General features: G+C 37.1%; 2 protein-coding genes across 3 annotated transcripts; both read right to left on the bottom strand.

The window, feature by feature from the left end:
• Window positions 1-3,304: 3,304 nt before the first annotated feature.
• On the bottom strand, window positions 3,305-4,748 carry LOC114276716 (uncharacterized). The gene is made up of 3 exons (XM_082889824.1): window positions 4,616-4,748; window positions 4,158-4,376; window positions 3,305-3,690 (listed from the first exon to the last, which is right to left on the bottom strand). The coding sequence occupies exons 1-3, from the start codon at window positions 4,746-4,748 to the stop codon at window positions 3,305-3,307; spliced, it is 738 nt and encodes a 245-aa protein (XP_082745950.1).
• Window positions 4,749-14,059: 9,311 nt separating this feature from the next.
• Window positions 14,060-15,795, bottom strand: LOC145800978 (UPF0481 protein At3g47200-like). 2 transcript variants are annotated; one of them, XR_014341705.1, is made up of 3 exons: window positions 14,702-15,795; window positions 14,548-14,594; window positions 14,060-14,295 (listed from the first exon to the last, which is right to left on the bottom strand). XR_014341705.1 is itself a non-coding variant. In XM_082890907.1 (2 exons), the coding sequence occupies exon 1, from the start codon at window positions 15,793-15,795 to the stop codon at window positions 14,737-14,739; it is 1,059 nt and encodes a 352-aa protein (XP_082747033.1). In that variant the 3' UTR covers window positions 14,060-14,295; window positions 14,702-14,736. The 2 variants fall into 2 exon arrangements, 1 of the variants encoding a protein (XP_082747033.1); XM_082890907.1 differs by lacking the exon at window positions 14,548-14,594.
• Window positions 15,796-27,479: the final 11,684 nt, after the last annotated feature.

Here is a 27,479-nt window from a genome sequence, read left to right on the forward strand (position 1 = left end):
TAATTTGGGAGGGAAACGTATCTCAAACACTTATATTGGCTTCGAAATCAAATATTTGGCTTCGAAGCCCAACTTTGGCTCCAAAGCCAGGTGACAAACATCCAGCTAGGGCTTCGAAAGCAGGAAGTTGACTTCGAAGAACATTTTATAGCTAAGAGTACAAGAATGCTCGGGTGTTTGTTTACTTCAAGGGGATTAAATACTTGCTTTTAGGTTTCTTGTTGAAAGTAAAATCCTTTGAAGTAAAATTTGAAATACTCTGCAACTAGAATTTGTTTGTTCTAGACTTCGAAGTGGCAACAAAACCAATATTTGGTTAAGCAGTGAAGAACACAAAGGAACTCACTCTTTTAGAATAAAACAGTGCAATCTCTAAGGGAAGTTTCCATACTTCGAAAAACGTAGACTGTTTTTTTGAAGCAAAAATAGTTAATTTGAAACTGTTGATTGTGTTAATCATATGATTGGAATGAGAAGACCTAAGGCAAACATTGTCAATTACACTCCATATGTTGGGGAAATTCAAATTAGGTTTCCAATATTCCATTGGAAGTGTTCAAATCCGGTTTCGAAAGACAAAATTGGTAAATTCGAAGCTCTAATTTTGTTTGCTTTGGGCGAATAGAATAAAATCAGACCATGCCAAATAAAGAAAGGAAAACTTAGCTTTATTAATATGAAAGTAATTACATTAGAAAGCCTTCTTGGCTACAAATTCAATTTCATAAAAGTAAGGAATAGCAAGAATAACAAGGTCATGGAATTGTTCCAACAGTGGTCAATGAATTTATGTTCCTTTTTTATTCTGTCCTCTATCTTCTCCAAGCTAGGTTGTTGTAGCTGATATGCTCTTATGTGATGAAAAAATTGTTCAGCTTTTATTTCAAACTCTATTTCTTTCAATCCTTGTTCCATCTCATCCATATCTAGACCATCCTAGTATGCAGAATCTTTATTCTTGAAGTCATTATATTCGTCGATAAGATTCTCTGCTTCATACTGGGTGTGAATTTGATGGGCTGAGATTTTGTCCGAAGATTGAGTGGTAGCTAAAGAAGTTTGGTACCAATGAAGAAGCAGTGGGAGTTAATCCAAAAACAGCTGAAGTTTTGCTTGAGCAATAGGGTTGAGGACATGACCCTGAGTCATAATGTCACAAGCCCATCAAAAGTTCTTAAGAGGAACATCACCTCCAAGAATATTGAAGGGCAAGTGAGAAAAGGCTGCAAGCAGAAGTTGAGCTTGATAGCGCTCAAATATAGTGGGGAGAGCTGGAGGTTAGTAGGAAGGAAGAAACTGATTCACAAAGAGAGTAAGTCTCAGTTCTTCCATCCAGTGAGGGTTTTGAAGAAGAGGAGGTGCAGGAGGATCCATCCTAAAGGAAGAAGGAAACTGGGGGTTATTTACACATTCAAGCCAGTCAGAAGAGCAAAATTTTTCCCTCTGGGTTAAGAATGACGAGTTGTATCCTTGTGCTTCCTCTGGACGAGGAGTGGCTCGCACTATCTTCGTAGGTGTGGAAGATGTATACCGTGCTATAAGTAAGTTGTCTTCCAAACTGCATCGGTGATCGATGGATACATAGGGGTAAACCACCGAGCTCTGAGCAAAAGGAGGCAAAGACAGAGTATCAGCGAATTCGATGAATCGATAGTTAATTCGCTCTCTTAGCTTGGATTCCTCAGGTTCTGGCCAGCTTCCCCAGCCAGAAGCTATAGAAGAAGAAGAGGAAGTCGCAGCCTCATCCCACACAGAAGGTTTTGGGGTAGAAGAAGAGCTTCCAATATCCATTTTTGCAAAGTCTTGGACTAAAAAATTGTGAACAAGAGGTTCGTGATCCAAAGGTCGATAATTTGCGAAAGCTTCCGTGACTTGAATAAATGAAGATAGATAGGTGTGGCTAATAAATGCATGAAAATTCTTTTGAGGGCGAACCTCATTATCTAACAACTCTTCGTATGCTTGATCTATGTCAGAGAAGGTTTGTTTGGCCATACAAAATATATCAGTCTTTTCGAATGCTCAAATAGTAGGAAATGTTCAAGGTGTAGAAAAGAATTTAATGCATTCGGTCGCAGTTCTAAAAGGATGCAAAGCCCATGCACGTCTTAGGACATGGGTAAAGTGTTTTGATCTACTAATATCACCAAGTATTGGGTATATTAGTGCGGGGCATAATGTTGGCTGTATAATTTGTATGAACCAATCACAATTCAACACGTGGCATGAAAAGGGCAATTTGGGAAGTTAATACAAATTGCCAACCATAGTCAAACACGTGTCAGGCCATATTGGTAATAATGGGTCGGTGTAGCACTGGAATGATCGAGGGATATAAGGTGATGTAGCCTAACGATTACTCACAAGGTTCAAATTCAAAATCAGGAGGGAAGCCTAACTGTAAATATGGCGTAGTGGGACTAACTGTGAGAAAGCATGTTCAGCAATCATGGAGAGACATTTCGACGGTTAGAAGCCCACTTCGATGGTTATCATTTAGAAGTATAAATAGCAAAGAAAGCCCCAGAAAGAAGCATCCAAACTTAGATCAAAAACCCAGTTTTATTTACTTTGTTTTCCCTTCCAATTTTTACAACTCTTTACATTTCTGTACTTCAAATTTATGTACTGCACTTCATTTATAGGAGTAGTTTCAAATAGCTTGTTGTTGTAAACCTCTACAAGGCTGGGTCAGATCATTGTAAGTTTTTCATTTTACTTATTGAAATTCTGAAATTATTCTTCACTTAGTTGTTATTTGCTAAATTCTCCTAAACAAGCCACCAGTAAAAATCCTCTTCATTGAGGTAGAAAGAACTAAAACACAATCGTCTGATAATTGGTTGGCATCTAATCTTTTGTAAGGACTGATTGATCTTTGCGAGCACGCTTAAAATTATAATACTAACTTTCGAAAGCCAAAAAAGCCAACAGTACCCGAATCCATTATGACGGTTGAATGGAAACGTGATTACAGGATAGCCTTCCAATCCTTTTCCTTACTTTAATGCTTTTTTTTTTTTCTCTCCAAGAGAGGATCTAGAGAATTTTTATATCTTGGACAGGATTGGGGACCATTACCCCTAAATACTTATAGTTTTTTCCATCTGGCGATTGGGCGGTTGGGCGGTTAGAAACTATCATAATTTCTATTTCTGCCCCTCATAGAAATAGAAATTACACAATGGTATCTGCACATTAATTCCATGACAAACATACCCTTAAGCCTGTTTATAACTAAATTAGATCACTTAAGTTTAGGCTTCTTATAAATGATAACACACATTTAAATATATGGTCCCAATTAGAAATTAATCCAACATGAAAGTCCAAGGGCTCCTAAAATATGTATATGCCACTCTGCCATCCAAATCTTCATGCTGTTTCTATGATGCTTTTCAATTCTTGTTTTCACTTCAACATAAGCATGAGGGCTTGGAACCAACTCAGTAGCTATCTCATTGAAAATATCAGCCACATGTTGGTCACTACCAAGAAAGTTGAGCAATATACCTTTGGACCTCAACACCTTCACATCTTCAGCATGATCAGTAAGAGAATCCATGAAACATATGTAAGAGGTCACCCCAAAGTTGGTTACATTATCTGGGCAGGCCTCATAGGAAGCCAAGTTCAAGAGAATAGATTTTGTTGTGTCGTCAATGATCATCAGAGGGCGTTTTAGAATCCCTAAAGTGCATGTTGGGTTGAAATCTATGTTTGTCAATTGGTATGTCTTGCTTGGCTTGAATTGTATCCCAACTGACTTGAAGTCCTTGGCAGATCGACAAGAGTACCAACCACCGGTTATGTAACACCCAATGGCAAAAGTTGTTGGGTCAATATATTACCTGCGAACGAGTTCAAGAAGATGAATGGGGGGTTCATCATTAGAATTCTTTTGTTGCTTCTCATGATGTACTAACCCCCAAACATTGTTGTCAAAGAAGATTCTGATTGTTCTATTAGTCCAACTCTCAACACAGACTCGCCTCTTACGCGCTTAATGAAAACAGTGATCATGCTTTCCCCATCATGATTTTCAAATCTCAAGCACATTAGCACTTGGAGGACTATAAAAGGAAGTTGATTCTCCAACAAGAACAAGTCTCGCCGCACTAAAGGAGCATGGTGGATTATCTTCTAAACTCTGTGACTTTCCTTTACAATGCTGTAAATGTACTGAAGGATGAAGCAGCCATCAAGGAACATCATCTGGGCAAATTCCTCATCGTTGAACCGTTCTGTTAAGCCCTCGGCATAGCATTTCTTGGCTTCATCGGCCACCTTGACCACTTCCTTGTATAATTCATCAACCGTTGTTTTGCTGACTTTCTTTTCTTTTTTTCTTTTTGTTTTGGATCTACTCTTATTTTCTTTCACGTCACCAAACACAAAATCATATCACAACCAACAGAAGCATTTCTCAACTCCCTCGTGAATTGAAACTTGAATTTTTTGAACGTTTTGAGGTTTGTGTTCTCGTGGTGGTAGGGACCAAAAGAAACTAGTTGTGGCTCATAGCATTTCTTGTTGGACTCGGTCCCCTTCTGCAGAAGCATTTGAGGGACCTTCTATATCTTATGCTTTGGCATTGTTTTGTTTGAGGACTCACTAGACTCAATTTCTTCATTCATTATCGAACTTAGCCACAAATTGTTGGGCTGTGGCTGTGGCTGTGGAGGTTGTGGGTTTGGTGGGCTATGAATTACAACACTCAGCTCACTGTCAGAAGATGGAGCCGACATTATCAGCAGGTAGGTAGAAGGATATAAACAATCTAGCAAGAGGTAATACAATTTTTATCTTATGATTCTTTATCTGCTTAAGATTTGCAGTTTTGAAATTTATAGGACACCTTAAAAGTACTTTAATTAGCAATTATCTCGTATTGTATTAGATCAAAAAACACTTTACAAGTGTCATTATTTGCATGAGAATCTTCATGAAAACAAAATTGAAGTAGAGCATTCATTTTTTATGTTTCTAGTCTTTTTCTTTTTTTTCTTTTTATGTATATAAGGCCATGTTTTCTTGGGTGGGCATGTGCTTAGGATTGGACTAATAGTCTAATAAAATTAATAATCCAATGTTTAGTTAAAAAATTATAGTACGGCCTAACAATCTATCCAGATATGGTATCTCACATATGATGGACTATTCAATCTCACAGAGGGGGATGTGATATAAATTGGGAGACTAAACCAAAATTTGGACTAGCTCATCAAATGACCAAATTAACCCTGACTATATATATATATTTGAAGAAATTTGATTTTGCAAAGTTTTGTCTCTACCTTCTGTATCTTTCCAGAACCAGTGCTGATTTTCAAAGAAGAAATATTAGGGCTGAGCAAGGAATCCGTAAAATTCGTAATCCGATCCAATCCAGTCCAGTCCAATCCAGTAGGTTTGGATTGGTTTTTTGAATCCGTGGTTCGGTTCTGGATTGAAAAATTAAAAATCTATAATTCACGGATTGATTCCGGATTGAACCCCACGGTTCCGAATTGGAACCGGTCCGGACCGTATACAAATAGTCTATATTTTTATTATACACCATCCTACATAGTATATTCTCTTATTTCATATAAAACTTAAATCCAAGCCTAAACTTGCATAGTATCTTCTTTTATTACTTTTATTTGCTAGTTTTTAGTGTTAATTTGTAATGGTCTTAAATACTTATAGTGGAATTAGTTTTCTTATAGTTATTTAAATTCTAGAACAGTTTGTCGCTATTATGAAAAGACATGTTACTATTGTGAAACTAATATGGTGCTATATTTATATTTTTATGAAATTAAAGTGTTATATATATATTTTTGTTATTTAACTATGTAAATCCGTGGTCCTAAACCAATCCAATCTGTGTTTAAATGGATTGGTTCGAATTAGTTCCACGATTTAAACGGATTGGATTGGTTCCAATTTTTCAGGATTCGTAGATAACGAATTGGTCCTGATTTTACTCCAATCTGGTCCAATCCGGACCATGCTCACCCCTAAGAAATATCACTACAACTGTAATCTTGTGTTGTTGTTGTCTTGGGAAATCATAACTAATAGATTTCATTTTTTACCTCATTTAAATATTTTAAAAATATGTGAAATATTTTTAAAAATTTTCCATAAAATATTTCTTTTAATTTGTAAATATTTTTAAAAATTAAGAAAAATTTTAAATATTTTAAAAAAAACCCAAAATAATTTCAAAATGTAACTAAGAACACGATATTGACATATTCCTTGCTAGAGATGATCGAAGAACAATAATATTATTATTTATAACAATTATGAATGGTAGTAATCATTAATTGCCACCATAGACTTTTAATTTAACATGTCTACAATTGGTATTTTGTGTGTATCTTCTCATAAATATATTTGCTCCTTTTTCTATATTTTTTGATATCATTATTTTTTTGATATCATTAATTACCACCATAGACTTTTTTGAATTTGGGCAATAAATTGTTAGATGATTAAAAGATTAGTGTATTTTTTTAATAGTTGTTTATGTATATATAAATTTTATAGTTAAATGATTTTTTATTTTTTCTATTAAAAAAAAAAGTGGACTAAATTTTGTTCAAATGAATCGAAATGGATGTGGAGCAACAATAGGGAAATTTACTTTTTAAAAATTATAACACATGCTAGTGCAAAATTTTACAATAATTATAATAGGGGTATTATGATCAATATATTAGATGTCCCATGTCCTGTCATACCCTATCCATTCCAATTCCCTTAAACAAATATCAAATTGAATAATATTTTGTTAATCCCTCCTTATAATCCTAACTCAATCTAAACATAGAATCGGATACATAATCCAAAAAAATTCATAATCTTAGGACTATTAGTCATGAGAATACTAATCTAACCTAATACAGTCCGTCCAAACAAACATGACCTAAAGTCACAAGCTTGTTTCACATATATTTCAAATGGAAAATGTTTGGTGGCCACAAATTTTGTGGCTCAAATGGCCCGAAATTATCAAAATAACGTCGTTTTTGGTGTTTTGAGCCATTTGAGCCACAGAATTTGTGGCCACCTAACATTGCTAATTTCAAATTTGGTGTTCATCTTACTCTGCAAAAGAATCCTGTCCCTTGGTTTTTGTTCCCTTTCTTTTGTTTTATGTAAATCTAGCAACATGTTTTTCACATACATACCAAAAGATATATTACTGCTTTGAAAACAGATATTTTGGTTCCTATTTTATCAACCTCTGCCATCTACATTACTCATGATCAGATTAAGGATGTTAATTTTAACGTGTGTGTTGAAATTCCATGATCAGTGTAGCAGCTAGTTGTCCAAATCTGGAGCATGATTTTAAATATGGACCAATATATACCCAACGAGTTTTTGTTCTAAAATAAAAACTCGGCCGATTAACCCAATACATATCTGTCAGTACCCAACAACATGTATTATTGGTTCATAGCTGATTTACTGTTGACACGGCTGATTGACAGCTAATACAACCAATTCCGCTGCAATGAAGTTCTTGTGTGAGGCTGACGATTTCAAAAAATTCATAAGCACGACATCCAATTCCGGATATGTATCCTAATACTATTATTCTGAGATTGACATTGACACCTCTTCCAATACTATTATTCTAACAGTAATGATAGGTATCATGAAAAATCTTTCATGAAAATAATCATGAAAGCTTTGTGACCCTTGGATTATACTTAGAATAAAGCACCGCACACTATTCAAGGTAATCCAAGGTTCATAACTCTTTCATGATCACTTTCATGAAAAAAATTTCATAATCCCTAACTTTTCTCTTATTCTAAACCATGATCCAAATTCAAATGACAAATTCAAATTCATATGAAAATTTTGTCACATAATTATTTAGGAAGTGTTTGCGACCGGTGAATATAGGTACCCTACTATAGGGTGATGCTATGGTACATTTAGGTGTACCATACATTTAGTTATGAACTTATATGATTTTATATCATAACCTATACCATATTAGTCATAACTATCACCATATTAACTCATAATTTAGTTATATTCAATTATTTACTTATACCATATTACTTCATAACCAGGTCATTAAAAGTGACCTGCTAAACAGGTCACTTTTTATAGTTATGAGCTAAAATCATATTTCTTCATAACTATAATCAAATTGATCATAACTTAGCTATAACTACATCTCATAACCAACACCATTTTGTTCATAACTAATATCACATATTTCATAACCACATCTCATAACCAACACCATTTTAGTCATAACTAACATCACATATTTCATAATCATAATCACATATCTCATAACCAACACCACTTTGATCATAACAAATATCACATATCTCATAACCACATCTCATAACCAATCCCTTTGAGTCATAACCAACATCGCATATCTCATAACCACTAGTCACATATCTCATAACCAACACCTTTTTGTCATAACTAATATCACATATCTCATAACCACTAATCACACATCTCATAACTACTACCCACATACATCATAACCACATCTCATAACCAATCCCTTTGAGTCATAACCAACATCACATATCTCATAACCACTAGTTACATATCTCGTAACCAACACCTTTTTGTCATGACCAATATCACATATTTCATAACCACTAATCACATATCTTATAATTAACACCTTTTTTGCTCATAACCACATCACTTTGATCATAACCAACATCACATATTTCATAACTACTAGTCACATATCTAATAACCAACATCACATATCTCACAACCACTAGTCACATAACCAATATCTCATAACTCATAACCATTAATACATATAGCATAACCACACTCTTTGACACCACTTTGCTCATAACCATTACCCACATATCTCATAACCACTAACACATATAGCATAACCAAATACCCTTTGACACCACTTTGCTCATAACCATTACCCACATATCTCATAGCTACTAACACATATAGCATAACCAAATACCCTTTGACACCACTTTGCTCATAACCATTACTCACATATCTCATAACCACTCATAACTATTACCCACATATCTCATAACCACTAACACATGTAGCATAACCAAATACCCTTTGACACCACTTTGCTCATAACCATTACCCACATATCTCATAACCACTCATAACCATTACCCACATATCTCATAACCACTAACACATATAGTATAACCAAACACCTTTTGACACCACTTTACTCATAACTATTACCCACATATCTCACAACCACTCATAACCATTACCCACATATCTCATAACCACTAACACATATAACATAACCAAACACCCTTTGACACCACTTTGCTTATAACCATTACCCACATATCTCATAACCACTCATAACCATTATCCACAAATCTCATAACCACTAACACATATACCATAACCAAACATCCTTTGGCACCACTTTACTCATAACCATTACCCACATATCTCATAACCACTAACACATATAGCATAACCAAACATCTTTTGACACCACTTTGCTCATAACTATTACCCACATATCTCATAACCACTCATAACCATTACCTACATATCTCATAACCACTAACACATATAGCATAACCAAACACCTTTTGACACCACTTTGCTCATAACAATTACCCACATATCTCATAACCACTAACACGTATAGCATAACCAAATACCCTTTGACACCACTTTTCTCATAACCATTAGCCACATATCTCATAACCACTAACACATATAGCATAACCAAACACCATTTGACACCACTTTGCTCATAACCATTACCCACATATCTCATAACCATTACCCACATATCTCATAACCACTAACACATATAGCATAACCAAACACCCTTTGACACCACTTTACTCATAACCATTACCTACATATCTCAGAACCAACATCACATATATCATAACTACTAATCACATATCTCATAACCAAACACCCTTTGACTTATAACTATACCACTCTGCTCATAACCAAAATCACATATCTCGTAATCGCTAATCATATATCTCATTACCTTTACCCACATATATTATAACCACATCTCATAACTAGCACCCTTTGTTTCATAACCAATATCACATATATCATAACTACTAATCATATATCTCAGAACCACTACCCACATATAGGGGTATAAATTTAGCCCATGAGCTCGCGGCACATCCCAAGTCCGCTCGTGCCCTGGGTAGGCCTAACTAGGCTTGAGTCTAAACCCAACCTAAGACCCTGAGCTATGTGTTCTAGAGCCCGACTCGACCCTGGTGTGTTATGGAGTGTGACCCATCCCGTGAGATCGCCCCGAAATTTTCTTTCCCATCTAGCTCGACCTGACCCCAATGGCTCCTTGCCCCCATTGTCAGTGCAATGGTCAAAAATTTAAATCAAAACAATTTGAAAGAGTCATATAACCGTTAATTCCACCAATAATCAATTTTATTTTTTTTTATTTTTATATATATAAATTAACTCCTCCCTCCCAAGTCCTATAAATACCACCCCTCTCACATTTTATTTCTCACAACAAATTTGTCTCTCAAACTCTCATTCTCTCTAAACTTTCATACATATACAAATCTTTGGCCGTAGTTATGATTTTATCAATTTGTACATATCTTATAGAACTGTTGAAAATGAATATTACGATTTTGTTGTACTGTTTTGCTATCTCAGCTCTCTTCATCTATCAAACATCTCTCTCATTCCTTACTGTCACTGTAGATATCTCCGATGTTCCTTATCGGAAACAACACCATCTTTGACATTATTTTCACAGACGACAAGTCCGTTCAGTCTCTCTTACTCATATTCCCTTTCCTTTCGCTCTATTGGTTAATTTTCTCTAACTCTCATTTTCTGTTCCATGGCTATAAGTTGTGGATTAAATTATTTGATTATTGTCATTACATTCTGTGTTTATCTGTATCATTAGAGATCCCGATTGGTGATCAAATTATTTAAAAAATTTAGATGTTTTTGTTACACCAATTAGTGGATAGTTACATAATTTTTGGTTAATGTTATGAAATTTTAGTTACGACATTTGTGATTTTCTAGAATTTTAAACAATTTCGTTACGCCAATTAGTGATGCAGTTATGTATTTTCTATTTTATATCACAAAACTTTGTGACTTGATTACAATATTATGGTCTGTTTGGTAACTATTCCGTTTTTAGTTTTCAGTTTATATTTATAAAAATTTTAAAAGCTGTAAAAGGCCTGTCACCTTTCTTTATCCTTTTCATTGCTGTAAAAGGCCAAGACTCTAGATTAAGAAGGGTGTACCAACTAAACTCTTCAAGATGAAAAAAATAAAATTCTCGAATCATAGAACATCGATGATAAAAGTAAACAAGAGGTCGACAATAACAAGGCTCACCACGTGGCATGCTTAGGGTGTTTGTTGGGTGCCACAACATTGGTAAGTACACTAAGGCTTGTTGTACTTTTTGCATTGAACTGAAACAACCCATTTAAAATGAATGACCCCAATGTGGCACAACTAGGTCTGATTAAGAACTATCAACGATGGTCGTTCGATGATTCAGCGAAATAGAGAAGTTTGATTAAGAAATAGAGAGAGCTCAGGCACAACTAGGACAAATCAAGAGAAAGAAAATTGAGTGGAGAAAAAAATGAAGAAAAGTTGGGAAAAAAATTTAGGAGAAAAATTATTTAGTGCAACAAAATAAAATCACGTCATAGATAATTTTTATCAGCATATTTTTTATTAAAATTTAGTTAAATTATATATATATATATATATATATGTCTATAAGTGTATATAGATATTTTAAAAAGTATATCATTTGTATATTATTATTTCTATTATCTTTAATGAAGATGCCATGACTAAAAATAAATCTAAAATAGAGATAGGTGATCAATTGCAATTGTCACTTAGGGATGACACTTCAAAATTAATTGAGAGAGTTGAGAGTTTGGAGAGAATGAGAGTTTGAGAGACAGATTTGTTTGTGAGAAATAAAATGTGAGAGGGGTGGTATTTATAGGACTTGGGAGGGAGGAGTTAATTTATATATATATATATATATATATAAAATAAAATAAAATAAAAATTGATTGTTGGTGGAATTAACGGTTATATGATTCTTTCAAATTGTTTTGATTTAAATTTTTTACCATTGCACTGACAAAGGGGGTAGGGAACCATTGGGGTCGGGTCGAGCCAGATGGGGAAGAAAATTTCGGGACGAGCTCACGAGATGGGTCACACTCCATAACACACCAGGGTCGGGCCGGGCTCTAGAACACATATCTTAGGTTGGGTTTAGCCTCAAGCCTAGTTGGGCCTACCTAGGACACGAGTAGACTTGGGGTGTGCCGCGAGCTCGTGGGCCAAATTTACACCTCTATATGTGGGTAGTGGTTATGAGATATATGATTAGTGGTTATGATATATGTGATATTGATTATGAAACAAAGGGTGCTGGTTATGAGATGTGGTTATAACATATGTGGGTAAAGGTAATGAGATATATGATTAGTGATTATAAGATATGCGATTTTGGTTATGAGCAGAATGGTATAGTTACAAGTCAAAGGGTGTTTGGTTATGAGATATGTGATTAGTAATTATGATATATGTGATGTTGGTTATGAGATATGTGGGTAATGGTTATGAGTAAAGTGGTGTCAAAGAGTGTTTGGCTATGCTATATGTGTTAGTGGTTATGAGATATGTGGGTAATGGTTATAAGCAAAGTGGTGTCAAAAGGTGTTTGATTATGCTATATGTGTTAGTGGTTATGAAATATGTGGGTAATGGTTATGAGCAAAGTGGTGTCAAAGGGTATTTGATTATGCTATATGTGTTAGTGGTTATGAGATATGTGGGTATATGTGTTAGTGGTTATGAGATATGTGGGTAATTGTTATGAGCAAAGTGATGTCAAAGGGTGTTTAGTTTTGCTATATGTGTTAGTGGTTATGAGATATGTGGGTAATGATTATGAGCAAAGTGATGTCAAAGGATGAGGTTATGCTATATGTATTAATGGTTATGAGTTATAAGATATTGGTTATGTAACTAGTGGTTATGAGATATGTGATGTTGGTTATTAGATATGTAACTAGTAGTTATGAGATATGTGATGTTGGTTATGATCAAAGTGGTGAGGTTATGAGTAAAAAGGTGTTAATTATAAGATATGTGATTAGTGATTATGAGATTTGTAATGTTGGTTATGACAAAAAGGTATTGGCTACGAGATATGTGACTAGTGGGTATGAGATATGTGATGTTGGTTATGACTCAAAGGGACTAGTTATGAGATGTGGTTATGATTTATGTGGGTAGTAGTTATGAGATATGTGATCAATGGTTATGCGATGTGTGATACTTGTTATGTTTAAAGTGGTGTTGGTTATGAGATATGTGATTATGATTATGAAATATATGATATTAGTTATAAACAAAATGGTGTTGGTTATGAGATGTGGTTATAACTAAGTTATGATCAATTTGATTATAGTTATGAAAAAATATGATTTTAACTCATAACTATAAAAAGTGACCTGTTTAGCAGGTCACTTTTAATGATGTGGCTCAATCCTAGCCATTGATTTTTTATGTACCGTACATTTTTTGAACAAAATGTACTATAGACTTTCCCCCCTACTATATATCTCAGTAACATTAATGTTAGGTATCAAAAAACTCAGATACAACAAAAATAAAAAAATTCAGACATCATTATGAGTGATCAAAAATACTCTCGAGGAAAAATTTGTGAAATTGAGTGAAATAAAAAATAAAATATTTGTGGAGTGATAAAAAAATACCCTCAAGGAAAAATTTGTTAGGGTGTGTTTTTTCATTTTCATTTTTATTTTATCAAAAAAATCAAAATTTTATTAATAAACGTTATAAGTGAACATATCACTGATCAACTAAATCTCCAGAAAAACACAAAGAATACACCTCTCTCCTAATCTCCTATCAAGACGAACTCTCAGTTGGCAAGATACCAACTGCAGTGGAGCATCAAAGTATCAATCAAAACAAAACCAAACAAAACAATACACCACAATGCAACAATAAGTAGAAACAAAGCAGAAACAGAGTACCCTTATTATAGAACAATGCCAGATTAACAGTCAGCAAATAAATAAACACACCAAGACTGTAACTTCAAATGAGAAGCAATAGTAGAAATGCCACTCTGAGCAGAGTAAAACAGAGCACCTTGATATTAAGGCAATGCCACAATTGCAGTCCTATATTCCTTTCTGAAAGCATTGTCATCCCATCATGTCTTGAACTTCAAACATCAAACACCTTCAATATAAAATAAAAATGTCATTGAAACAACAGATGTGTGTGAGAGAGAGAGAGAGAGTATCAAAAGCAAAGCAGCTTGAATAGATTCTAACATATTTTACTGTATTGTTGGTTTTGATGGTACATGAACAAATCTTATAATATTTAAGTTTGAAACTGTATCGTTGTATCCGGTCTTATGATTAGTTTTTGTGTAAGATGAAGAATTGTATGTTGAAGGAGGAACTGGCATACAAGTAGGAGACATACCTAAAGTAAGAAGACATTTCCGAGGAGAATTCGAACATTTCATTTATCTAGCATGATTTGGGAAACATATGCTTGATAAGTGAAGAAGTTTATATATACATATATATAGAATGAAATATCTGCTACAAACAAGAAAGAAATCAAGAGAACTTACATTTTATCCTCCATTGCTTTGAAGTGTATTATTTTTCAGGTACTTGCAAATGGATTTTTGGCACTATAAGGGAAGATGGTGAAATATGTTTGAACAGCGGTCAAAAAAAGAGCACACCCTGCAGCAATGACAGCAATGGCAGTCCAGGGGCTCCTAAAATGGTCGCGCATCACTTCAGAAATCCAGGATGCTATCTGGGTCTTCCTTTTGTGGCTGTGGTATTCTTCAATTCTAGACTTGACCCAAATATAAGTTGTATCTCTACAATCTGGCACCAACCCAGAAGCCATTCCATGGATTACTTTCACAACTTCTTCATCGGTCCTAAGAAAACTGCAGATGATACCTGGATATTTCAGCTCCTTAACATCGTTAGCAGAGACAATGATTGAATCTAGAAAGCATATATAATTGGTCACACATAAGGGACGAGCATGGGTATCAGGGCAGTGTTCATAGGCAACCATGTTCATAAGGAAAGAAATGGTTGTGTCGTCAATATTTAGTTTAGGAAGCGTCAGTATCCCACCATTCCATGTAGACGTGAATCCTACGTATGACAAGTCATCACCACGAGAGGAAGGCCTGAATTGGATCCCCACCATCTTAAGGTCCATGGCTGAACGACATGCGAACCGACCACTATTGCTGCCCCTGCCTGGTTGATTTCTATTCCTGGAATACGTGCGGTTGTAATAATTCATGATCTGCCACATTTGTTCTAGAAGATGAACACGTTCAACCAATAGTTCGCGGAAAAAATGTTCTTGTTTAATTGGCATTCTACAACCTCTATATATTTGATAGTAACCTCTTGGTGTTTGAGGTAGATGTGTGTCCCTTATGGTGTTAAGGAACTTGTAAATGTTTGGCATGAAATCTCTGGTCATCATTAGTGCGTGGAGGACTATGAAAGGAAGTTGATTCTCAAGTAAGAACAAGTCCCGTTGTACCAAAGCTATTTCGTTACTCCTCATCATCTTCAATTGATCTTCTTGATTCTCCACAATGCACGAAATAAATTGGAGGATGAAGCAACCATCGAGGAACATCATCTCAGTGAAGGTTCTGTCACCTATGCGTAAGCGCTTCATTGTGCCCTCAGCATAGCAGCTTCTTGCCTTACCTGCCACCTCTGCAACCTTTTTATATAAATCATCTATGGAGTGTGGTTCACAGCTTTTGACATATTCCCTTGTGAATTGAATTTTGAATTTCTTGAATGATTTGAGGTTTCTATTATTGTGGTGGTAGGTGTTGAATTCACCCCATGTGAAGGGGAAATTGTCTTGTGAACACACCTTGGTTGGTCAACAAGGAAGTAGGCTACCAACCATGTCAAAGAAGGAGGCTACCGAAGTCAAGCATGGAGGCTACCCAATGGCACTCCCACCTACTCCAAGGTGTATAAAATGGAATGGTGATGGTGAGTTGTAGACAGGGCAAATGGCAAAACACATTGCTGAGAGGAAGGCACAAAACAGAGAGAGCTAGTGAGAGCTATTTTCTGTTTGTCAGAGAGTGTGAGTGAGTGTGTTATATAGAGAGACAGTGAGTTGAGAGTGTGTAATCTCCTCCATTTGTTGATATATAACAACATCGCTCCCGTGGACGTAGGCCGGTTTGCCGAACCACGTTAAAACTCTTGTGTTTTTGCTTGTGAGTGTCCCCTGGTGTGCCCACGATCCGCAACAGTAGGGACCGATGGAAACCAGCTGCGGATAGTAGTATTTCTGGGTCTCCTTTTCCTGTGAAAGCATCTCCTTTTTCTGCGAAAGCATATGGGGGACCGCCTGTATCTTATGCTCTGGCTTTGTGTTGTTTGAGGACTCACCATGGGCCTCGCCAGACTCGCCTCCTTCGTTCATTATGTCATTTCGGAAAGCATCGCGGATGTAGAGCTGTGACTGTGACGGGGGCGGTGGCGGGGGCGGAGGCAGGGGCGGAGGGCTTTCAACTACTACACTCAGCGGCACATTGTTCTCGTCGGCAATGGCCACAGGTTGGTCGTGGCTGCTGCTCCCTTCTCCTTGGACTATACTCCTCAGAGATGGCTCTTTTTCAGTCAGAGTTACCTTCTTCTCACAATCTTCCATCGTTAGCACTAATGTTTGGATTGAGAGGAGGGGAAGTGAAGGAAATAATTAGTTGTGAGGGGATGGAAACCAAGGACAAGGAAGGGTCCCCTTGTTTGATAACTTAAATAATTAAATTAAGAAAAAAAAATATAAGGGCAAATTATAAAAAACATCTCAAGGTTTCGCTTGTTTTTCAATTTGGAAAGTGGGTTGACTTTTTTAACTTTTGTAAATTTTTTTGTGAGAGAAAAATGTAATGATTATAAATTAGATATGATATTTTGTCTTATTTGGTTAAAAAATCTATTTTATTTTTTGTGACTATTTTAGTTCCAAACCCACCCAAACCTTCTTTCCAAACGAAGCCTTAAGGAGTTTAGTGATTTTAAATGGGATAAATTGTGCTGGTATACTGTTTTGATGACAGATACATGTTCATATATTTCGTGGATTTACTTATGGTAAGGCAGTTAGGGTGTGTTTGATTGGACGGATTAGATAAAGGGGGATTAGAATCCATCGGACTTGAGTCTTGGGACTGTGAATCCCCCGGACTATTTGGTTGGATTGGATATATATGCTGTGTTTGTTTTTTCATGGGATTAGATGTCTGGAAAGGATCATTTTTAGTGAATCCAACGTTTGGTTGGACGGACTGGATAGGATAAATGAATAAATGACTATTTTACCCTTTTTCAATTATTTACTAAGTAATAGTAATATTAAACATATCTTTATTATTTTAATTATTTTTAGCTAGATTAAATAAAAATTTATTTTATTTTATTTTTTGCACAATTAAATAAATTTATTTTTTAAAATTAAATAAATAAAATATCAATAAAAATATATGTTATTTTTTTAATTAAAATTTTAAATAAATTTGTTTTTAAAAATAATAATAATTAAACAATGAAATTAAATAAAACATCTATTAACATTTAAATAATGAAATTAAATAAAATATAAACAAAATTTTAAAATAAAACATCAATAAAATATTTAATTTTATTAAATTTTTTCAATGTTTTTTTTTTTAGCACCGTTTTTTTTTTTTTCAATGTTTGAAACATGTACACAACAGCAGCAGCACTTCATGGTCTTATTACACAACAGCAGCAGCACGGGATAAATGATTTGTGCCACAATCACAGAGGGCAAAATGGTCATCTCACCCCTCTAATCCAAACAGTAAATCCTCCATGTTCGGCCGGACTCCTTATCCCTCATATGGGGAACTATTGTGTCCTGGGGGGGTATGGGATTATTTTGGGGGGACTAATCACTGTTTGGATTAGATGATGAAATGACCATTTTGACCCTCTACTATTGTAATAACCCTCACACTATACTAACCATACTCACATGCATTCATGTGATTCTGCCTTGTGAGCTTGCATTTCAAGTCTTGTCCTTATTCGTTTAAGTGTTACAGCATGTTTTGTATCTTGTCTGGCGTGAGTTTAGCCGAGGTCATCTTTAGTCTAGAATTTCTTTGGAACCACTTTGTTTGACCTCCACCTTCGTCCTAACATCTGGGCCGAGATGTCATTATCTAGGCCGAGGTGTTCATCACCAAGGCCGAGATGTGTATTAACTAGGCCGAGATATTGCCTTTGCACCTAAGTGATCTTGTCTTGGAGTGGAGCGACCTAGACTATGGTGTGGCACAGCTTAGTCAAGTGTTGTCCTTCCTAGCCGAGATTATTGTTCCCCCACTTGCCGATGTCTTGTCTTAGCCAAGATCATTACCCGCCGGAATACCTTTCCGCCTAGCTTGTTGGACACACTTTGTCATAGACTTGTCTTTTCACTCAGTCACCTTTTTGAATAGAACCAACCAGCCGTTGCCACGTGCCCCTGCAGAGGGTTAAGTCAGCCGACAGACCCAGAAAATATACATTTTGTATTATATCTTTGCCTTGTAGAGAGAGAGAGGCTCTAAAAAGAAGAAGAAGTTTTAGAGTGAGAGAGTGGGCTTTCGAGCTTAATTCCTAGTGATCGTACCGTTAGATTCGTGTATTGATGTTAGATTCTTGATTCTCTTTTGTTGTTCTTTACGTTTATCTAGCTGCATTGCACGATCGAACATGTTCTGCACGTCATGCGTTGATTTAAAGCTGGTTCTAGAAAGAGAAAATAGTGTTCATGTGTTCTTGAAGAAGAAGTCTTGCTTTGATTCGAAAGTTTGCATTGAGATGCATGTTTTTGTGTTTGTTTTGATAAGATCCTTGAATATGGGTACCCAGGTCCATGTTTCCGAATCCATAGCATGAAACCTTAGATTTTGTAATAGCAAATTATGATCTTTGCATTCATTTTCCTCATGTTCATATTCTTCATGTTCATCATGTTTTTCGAGTGAAGGAAAAACCCAGATTTTTCCGACCTCTCTCCCTTGAATGTGGCCATCGAGGCCACACCTCGGCGAGGAGGTGTGGGACCTCGTCCTGGACCTGGTAGTTACCCAGCATGTTTTTCCAGAGATAAAGAACTGTGTTTGTTTAATTCGGCTTAGTCTTGAGGAATGCCGAGATCATCTGCATGCATGTGAAACTTGTTTGAAAATGCATTCAACAGACTTTGCCATGTGTTTGTAGGACTTAGATTTGCCTTGACCCCGACAGTTGAAGAACTAAGTGAGTGGTATTTTTAATAAAACTATGTTATAACGCTTTGATAAAAGTCTTGTTTTGCTTTGTTTTGAAAAGTATTTATAAGCATGAATGGTTATTCCTAGCTAGAATGTATATACTATCTTGTGGATGACATTCTTGGGAAGTCCGTATGTGCTAGGGGACTATAAGTATTTGTAGCACAAAGTTTGGAAGTCCTTACGTGCTGGAGGACTCTAAGCATTGGCAGCACAAAGTTTGGAAGTCCGTATGTGCTAGGGGACTATAAGCATTCGTAGCACAAAGTTTGGAAGTCCTTACGTGCTGGAGGACTCTAAGCATTGGCAGCACAAAGTTTGGAAGTTCGTACGTGCTAGGGGACTATAAGCTTTAGTAGCACAAGTCCTTAGTGTCAGGGGACTATAATGCTACGACACCATTGAATCGAGATATCTCCCTTGTCTTGTCTTGCCTTGCCTTGTTTGCCACTGACGGTTTACCGTGTGGGTTTGTTTGCCGAGATGTCATCACTTGGATTATGATGATGCTAGTAAGCATCCTTTGAAACTTGACAGATTTGCTAGATGGATTGGTTCATCCTTTGACTTGTACTAATTATGTTATGTATTGTTTGATAAAGATCTTGTATACCAGTCATGCAAACCCCTTTATTATTTATACCATTCACTGAGTATCCAAGCTCACCCTCTCTCTATATATATGTAGGTGATGAGCAGGGAGGCGGTGGCGCCTAGGTGTGATTCGCGAGCTTGTTTTGGGTCTTTTGTTATGTCGGCTTAACTTGTATTCACGCCGGCTGTCTTGAAAATCATGCTTCTCGACTTATAACATTTGTAATTTTCATATGTCGGCTTGAGAAGCCTTTTGATCAAGATGTAATATGTATTCTTGATACTCCATGTTATTTGTATCCAAGCTGTAAACCTATGTAAAGATGTATGCCATTCCATTTGACTTATGCACTGCTCTTATGGACCACTTGTAATTTTTTTTAAATTATTGCTTCCGCACTTGTGAGCCCCATATATTTATACTCTGATCGTGTGTGAATTTTGAAAGTCGGCCTTCGGTAATCTCGGATTACTGGCCATCACGGCACCGAACTACTAGGGACGGTTTGGGGTCGTGACAGATTGGTATCAAAGCACAAGTTTCTCATAGTGCACTATTCGCACACTTGAGTCCTAAAGAGCATAGGATTTCCCTTAGAAAATGTTAGGATCACGTCATATTGCTTGCTATTTGACAAAGTGTGCATCATCTCGGCATGACCATTTGTTAATTGCATACACGATTCTTGGTTCAGCTTGTTTTAAAGTTGCATTTTGCATACTCATAGATTGAATATAATGAACTCATTATTTTCAGACAGTTAGTGTGATTTGTAATTTCCCATACTTTAAGCATCATGTAGGCAATGCTATATGATATTCTAAGACTGTTTAATAATTTTCATTCAAAACACATCATTTATAAGCAATGTCATCTCTTTAATATTTTTCTGTCAAATAAAAATTAAATAGATTTTATAATAATTTGTGTTATAAATTATATGTTTTTATTTTCTAAAATTAAGAACTTTGATTCATAATTTTTTGGGTTATAATTATAAACTTACATTACCATCCCACGTCAAACTATTCTACACCATTATAGAATTTTAATTTATCCCTATTAATAATAAATATGTAATTTTTTATGTTTAAATTTAACTCATAAAATTATTTTTATCTTAATATTGATCATAAATTTTTTAAATAAAAAATTATAATTAATAATACTTTCTCTAATTTAATTTATTAACTCCACCGCTAAAATATAGAACTGACAGCCAGCCAAGCAAGCATGGCCCACCATTAAATGGGGTTGTTCCCTCCTACGCAGGGTAGCAAATGAGTAATGCTATTAGGGTGTATTTGATGAATTGGGATTTCTTCCTTACATTTTCTCTTTATATTTTTTACTTGTAAATTTATTAGGTTCACTTTTAGTTCTAATTTTAATAATTTGAATTGTTCGTATTTTAATATTTATTCAGTATATTATATCTGTAAAAAATTAAATTAATCGGATATCAGAAAATATGTATTCTGAAAACTGCTTATTAAATTCTTTAAAAAAATAGTTTTCAGTTCGAGTTTTCCGAACACATATTTTCTGATATGTAATCTACTTGATTTTTTACAGGTATGATATACTGAACAAATTTTAAAATATGAACGGTTTGAATTATCAAAATTAGGCCTAAAAGTGGGCCCAATGGACTTGCAACTAGGAAATGCAAAGAGAGGATCCTGATTCGTATTTGATTGGGGATAAAGGGAGATTATTTATTCTGCAGATTGTAATTTGGAGGAAGGATTCAATCTGACGTTTGTTTTTTTTTTTAGTCTGCCAGATATAGAGTCCAGCCGGACTCCTTATCCCCCATATGGAGGTTTATACTATACTATCCTAAGGAGGGTGTGGGACAATTTTAGAGGGATTATTTACTGTTGAGATTATGTGATAAAATGACCATTTTGACCCTTTACTATTTAATTATTTATTATATTTAGTAAAATTTAACAAAATTTAAATGTCTCAATTTAAAAATAAAATAATTTTATTTAACTTTTTATTGATGTTTTATTTATTTATTTTTTAAATAATTTTTTATAAATATTTTATTATTGTTTTATTTTAAAATTTTGTTTATATTTTATTTAATTTCATTATTTAAATGTTAATAGATGTTTTATTTAATTTCATTGTTTAATTATTATTATTTTTAAAAACAAATTTATTTAAAATTTTAATTAAAAAAATAACATATATTTTTATTGATATTTTATTTATTTAATTTAAAAAATAAATTTATTTAATTGTTAAAAAAATAAAATAAACTAAATTTTTATTTAATCTAGTTAAAAATAATTAAAATATTTAAAGATATGTTTAATGTTGCTATTACTTAGTAAACAATTAAAAAATGGTAAAATAGACTTTTGTTCATTTATCATATCCAGTCCTGATAGAAAATTTTCAAATTGCAAGTGTTCCAAGGTCTTGGCAACTCTTTGCCCTCATTATCTTCAAGTCGATATGCCCCATTGCCCAGCACCGAGATGACTCTGTAGGGTCCTTCCCAATTTGGGCTAAGCTTGCCCTCTTTGGGATCCTTCTTGTTGCCAACAACTTTTCTCAAGACCAGGTCGCCGACGTGGAACTCCCTTAGGTTAACCCTCTTGTTATAAGCTCTGGCAAGCTGCTACTGGTACGCTGCGAGCTGAATCATAGCTTTCTCCCTTCGTTCTTCTAGAAGATCCAAATCTTGAGCTAAGAGTACATCATTAGTTCTGTTCTCTACTCCTTGAGTTCTGATTCCTGGGATGCCGATCTCCAACGGAATGACTGCTTTTATGCCATAAGCCATGGCGAAGGAGGATTCTCCTGTTGATTTTCTCGGCGTAGTTCAATATGCCCAGAGTACATTGGGCAATTCGTCTACCCACTTTCCTTTTGCTACCTGCAGCCTCTTCTTTATCCCGTCCAGAATTACTTTGTTGGATGCTTCTGCTTGTCCATTACTTTGTGGAAAGCTTGGGGTTGAAAAGTAGTTCTTGATCTTGAACTTTGCACAGAAATTCTTGATTAGGTTACTGTCAAATTGAGTTCCATTGTCCGCAACAATTGCTCTTGAAATTCCAAACCTGGTGATAATGTTCTTCCAAATGAAATTCTTCACGTCCACATCTCGGATCTTGGCAAGAGGTTCAGCTTCTATTCATTTAGTGAAGTAATCTGTTTCTACCTGCAAGTAATTCCTTTGTCCAGTTACTTGGGGCAGTTGTCCGACGAGATCCATGTCCCATTGGACAAATGGCCAAGGACTGGATACGGGTTCAGGTCTGCTGTTGGCTGGTGTATCAGAGGTGCAAACCTTTGGCATTGTTCACACTTCTTTACATAGGCTTCTGCATCCTTCTGCATGTAAGGCCACCAATACCCCTGGATAATGGCCCTATGCGCGAGTGATCTGCCCGTAGCGCAGCTTCCACAAATTCCTTCATGAATTTCATAAAAAAAATCTTCAACTTGTAAAGGATATACGCACCTTAAAAAGGGTCCAGTGAAGGACCTTCTGTAGAGATGCCCCTCTACTGTCAGACTGAATCTTGCCAACTTCAATCGGATCTTGTGTGCCTCTTTGTGATGGTCTGACAGTTTCCCTTCTTTCAGGAATGAAATAATTGTGTCCATCCAGCTTGGTCCCATGTCCATGCATACCGCTTCATGCTCTGTGGATAGTGGCTCGATGCTCGGGCCCGACAAATAGTTGATCATTATTGTCCTTGTTTTTCCAGGTTGTACTGCACTAGCTAGGTAGGCCAACGCATCGACGTGGCTGTTATCATCTCGGCTAACCTGAAGTAGTCGGCAGTTCTGAAACAAGGTTGCTAGCCTGATGACCTCCTTTGCGTAGGCCGACATCCGTTCATCTCGGGCAGCAAACTAGCCCATTGTCTGGTTAACGATGAGCTGGGAGTCGTAGAAGACTATTACCTCGTCTACCTCTGCTGCTACTACCAGCTTTAGTCCTGCAATCAATGCTTCATATTCTGCTTCGTTGTTTGAGGCTTTGAACCCCAAACGAATGGACTGTTCCACTATCTATCCATCTGGAGATATCAGCACTACTCCTGCCCCCGCTCCCTGTCGGTTTGAACTCCCATCAACGAACAGTCGAAAGGAGTCGCCGATGTAAATACTGCAGGGTCTGAGTTTTTCCTCTTTTCTTTGTTCTTTCGCCTTTAGCTGAGCTTCTCCTTGCTTGTTCGGACATCGTTTATCTTGGCTCAACGGAGCCCTATGTTCGATGGATTCTGGCGTGAACTCGACCACGAAGTCGGCCAGAACCTAGCTTTTGATTGTTGTCCTTGGCCTGCACTCCAGGTCATACTGGCCTAAAGTGCCTGCCCACCTGGCTATTCTTCCTGTCAGGTCTCCTTGTTGCAGTAAGGACTTCAAGGGGTGTTCTGTTAGCACCACAATTTTATGGGCCTAGAAGTAATGGTTCAACTTCTTTGAAGCCATTACCAAAGCCAGTGCCAATTTTTCTAAGGGTAGATACCTCATTTCTGCATCGGCCAGGGTTTTGCTTACATAGTAAACAGCCCTTTGTTCCCCTTTTTCTTCTCGGATTAGTACTGCACTTATCGCATGTTCTGAAACCGCCAAGTACAGGAACAGCTCCTCCCCAGGTTCTGGATTCGAAAGAACTGGAGTTGTGGTCAGGTACTTCTTTAGATCGGCTAATGCTTCTTCGCACTCTTCTGTCTAAAGAAAGTCTGTGGCTTTCTTTACCAAGTTGAAGAAAGGTTTGCACTTGTCTGAGCTTCTGCTTATAAACCTGTTCAGGGCTGCGGCCCTTCCAGTTAGCATCTGCACCTGTTTTGCCAACGTCGGGCTCTTCAACTCTAGGATGGCCTTTATCTAATCTGGGCTGGCCTCGATGCCCCTTCTGGTCACCAGGTATCCTAAAAACTTACCAGATCCAACTCCAAATACACACTTCAAACTTACCAGCTCCAACTCCAAATGCACACTTCAATGCATTGAGTCGGAGCCGATATGTTTTAAGGATTTCAAAGACTGCTTTTAGATCGGCGAGATGACCCTCAGGTTCCTTGGTCTTAACGACCATGTCGTCGATGTAGACTTCTACTGTTTGGCCAATTAGGTGTTTGAACATTTTGGTTACCAACCTTTGGTAAGTTACTCCTGCGTTTTTCAACCCGAAAGGCATTACTCTGTAACAGTACAGGCCTTTTGGGGTGATGAACGTGGTCTTCTCTTCGTCTGGAGGGTACATGGCTATCTGGTGGTACCCCCTGTAGGCATCTAGGAAGCTCATTCTTCCATGCCCTGAAGTGGCATCTACTAGCTGGTCAATCTTGGGTAGAGGAAAGCTGTCTTTGGGACAGGCTTTGTTGAGGCTAGTAAAGTCTACGCAGACCCTCCATTTACCGTTCTTTATCTTTACCACCACTGTATTGGATAGCCATGTCGGGTAGTGAACTTCTTTAATGGGCCTGGCTTCCAAAAGTCTGTTTATTTCTTCCTCCACTGCTTCGACGTGCATCAACGTCGGTCTTCTGGCTCGTTGAATTACAGGTTTGGCCGACCTGTCAACGTTCAGTTTGTGGCAAGTGACCTCGGGGTCAATGCCAGGCATTTCGTAAGGTGTCCAAGAAAACACCTCAATATTTGCACTCAAAAAAGCTTCCAACTCTTTTTCCTCTTCTTCGGCTAAGCCCGAGTCGAGAAGAAAGAAGCGTTCTTCATCCCCATCCTGGATGAGGATTTTCTTTAGTGCCTCTTCACTCTTCTCGGCTGGCTCCTTACCGACGTCTTCTAGGACTTCCACGTCCTCATCTTCAATTTCTGCCTTTTCTGACTCTCGTATGCTGCAGATAGATTTCATTGCTGCCATGGAGCAATTCTTGCCTGCAGTTGATCGCCTCTGACTTCCTCTAACCCATGCTCGGTTGGAAATCGCAATAGTTGATGTAATGTTGCGGGAACTACCCCCATTGCATGCAACCATGGCCTTCCCAAGATGATGTTATAAGGGGAGGGTGTGTCGATTATAGTGAACTCTGTTGTTACCTTCCTGGTGCCCGCCTGCACTTCCAAGCTGGTTATTCCCAATGGCTATGTCGGCATTCCATTGAACCCAACCATTGGGCTATTGGATTGCTCCATATCGTTTGGGTGAAGACCGAGCTCCTTGTAACATCAAACGTACATGATGTCGCAAGAGCTGCCTTGGTCAATCAGGATGCGTTTTACTTAGCACTCCCCAACCTGGAGGGATACTACCAAGGCATCATTATGCGGATGTTGTACCATCTCAAGGTCGGCTTTCTGAAAAGGACACTACTGATCCTTGGCACTCCTCTGCCTGATGTCTCTTCTCCCCGACTTGGTAGACATATTCCAGGTGCTTCACCTTCTGGGTCTCTCCCCTAATTTCGTTCTCGTTGACCTTCGAGTGAATCACATTGACTACCCGAGGTCCTCCTGCCTGAGGTTGTGGTGTTGGGAGAGGCGGAGCTGCTGGCACCTGAGATAATTTTGCTTGTTCTTCCCTTGTCCTGGCCTCATCGATGAGGTCTCTCAGGTGGCCTTGCCTCACCAGTTCTTTCAAGTGTGTTTTCAGGGCTCTGCAACCCTGAGTCATGTGCCCATCTTCATTGTGGTAAGCACAATGTCTGCCAACGTTCCTTCCCATAAACTCTCCTAGTGCCTTTGCTGGTGTTCTGAAATAGGGTTGGTTCCGAATCCGGTCCAGGACTTTGGGAATCGGGATTCGGAACACAGTTGTTACTGCTTGTGTGGCCCTCAGCTCTGTTTCTTGTTTGCTTGATCCATTGTTACCTCGGCCTCGCTTCGGCGAGCCGTTTCCTTTCTCTTGTTTTATCTCCCTAGTTCCCGACGTATCTTCTTCGGCTTTGGCATACTTCTAGATTCTTGCCATGAGCTCTGTCATACTTTTTGGCAATGTCTTTGCCAAAGACTTTCGTAGTGGACAGTTGTCTTTCAGGCCGTTCTTGAAGGATACGACCGCTACCTCTTGATTGCATTCGGGTATTCGATTGAACACCTCATAGTATCTTTTTGCATAGGCCCTAAGGCCTTCATCCTTGCTGATCTTCAGAGCCATCAATGCGTCCACCCTTAATGGCTGCAGCTTGTTTGTTACGAACCTGGCCACAAACATCTCGGCCAGGCCTTCCCAAGTCTTCACGCTTCCCTTCGGTAGTTTGTGGAACCAATCTGATGCAATCTCCCCGAAGGATGAGGGGAACACTTTGCAAAGCAACGGCTCGTTCTCACTATACAATGCCATTGAGTTCAAATATAGTCCAATGTGGAAGTTGGGGTCTGACTTACCATCGTATATTTGAAACCTCGGCATACTGAATCTCTTCAGCGCCTCAAACCTGTCTAATTCCACTGAGAATGGTGTCCTTGGCTTATCTGGGGAGGTTACCTCGGCGTCGGCATTCTATTGCTTCC

This window comes from Camellia sinensis, chromosome 10 (genome assembly GCF_055761805.1).
Source record: "Camellia sinensis isolate YWXY chromosome 10, ASM5576180v1, whole genome shotgun sequence".
Classification (NCBI taxonomy): domain Eukaryota; kingdom Viridiplantae; phylum Streptophyta; class Magnoliopsida; order Ericales; family Theaceae; genus Camellia; species Camellia sinensis.

Coding starts and splice junctions, on each gene's coding strand:
- LOC114276716 (XM_082889824.1), bottom strand. CDS start 4,748: ATGTCGGCTCCATCTTCTGACAGTGAGCTGAGTGTTGTAATTCATAGC. Junction 4,377..4,615: donor GAATGAAGAAATTGAGTCTA/GTGAGTCCTCAA, acceptor GTGACGTGAAAG/AAAATAAGAGTAGATCCAAA. Junction 3,691..4,157: donor TTACAGCATTGTAAAGGAAA/GTCACAGAGTTT, acceptor CATGCACTTTAG/GGATTCTAAAACGCCCTCTG.
- LOC145800978 (XM_082890907.1), bottom strand. CDS start 15,795: ATGAAGCGCTTACGCATAGGTGACAGAACCTTCACTGAGATGATGTTC.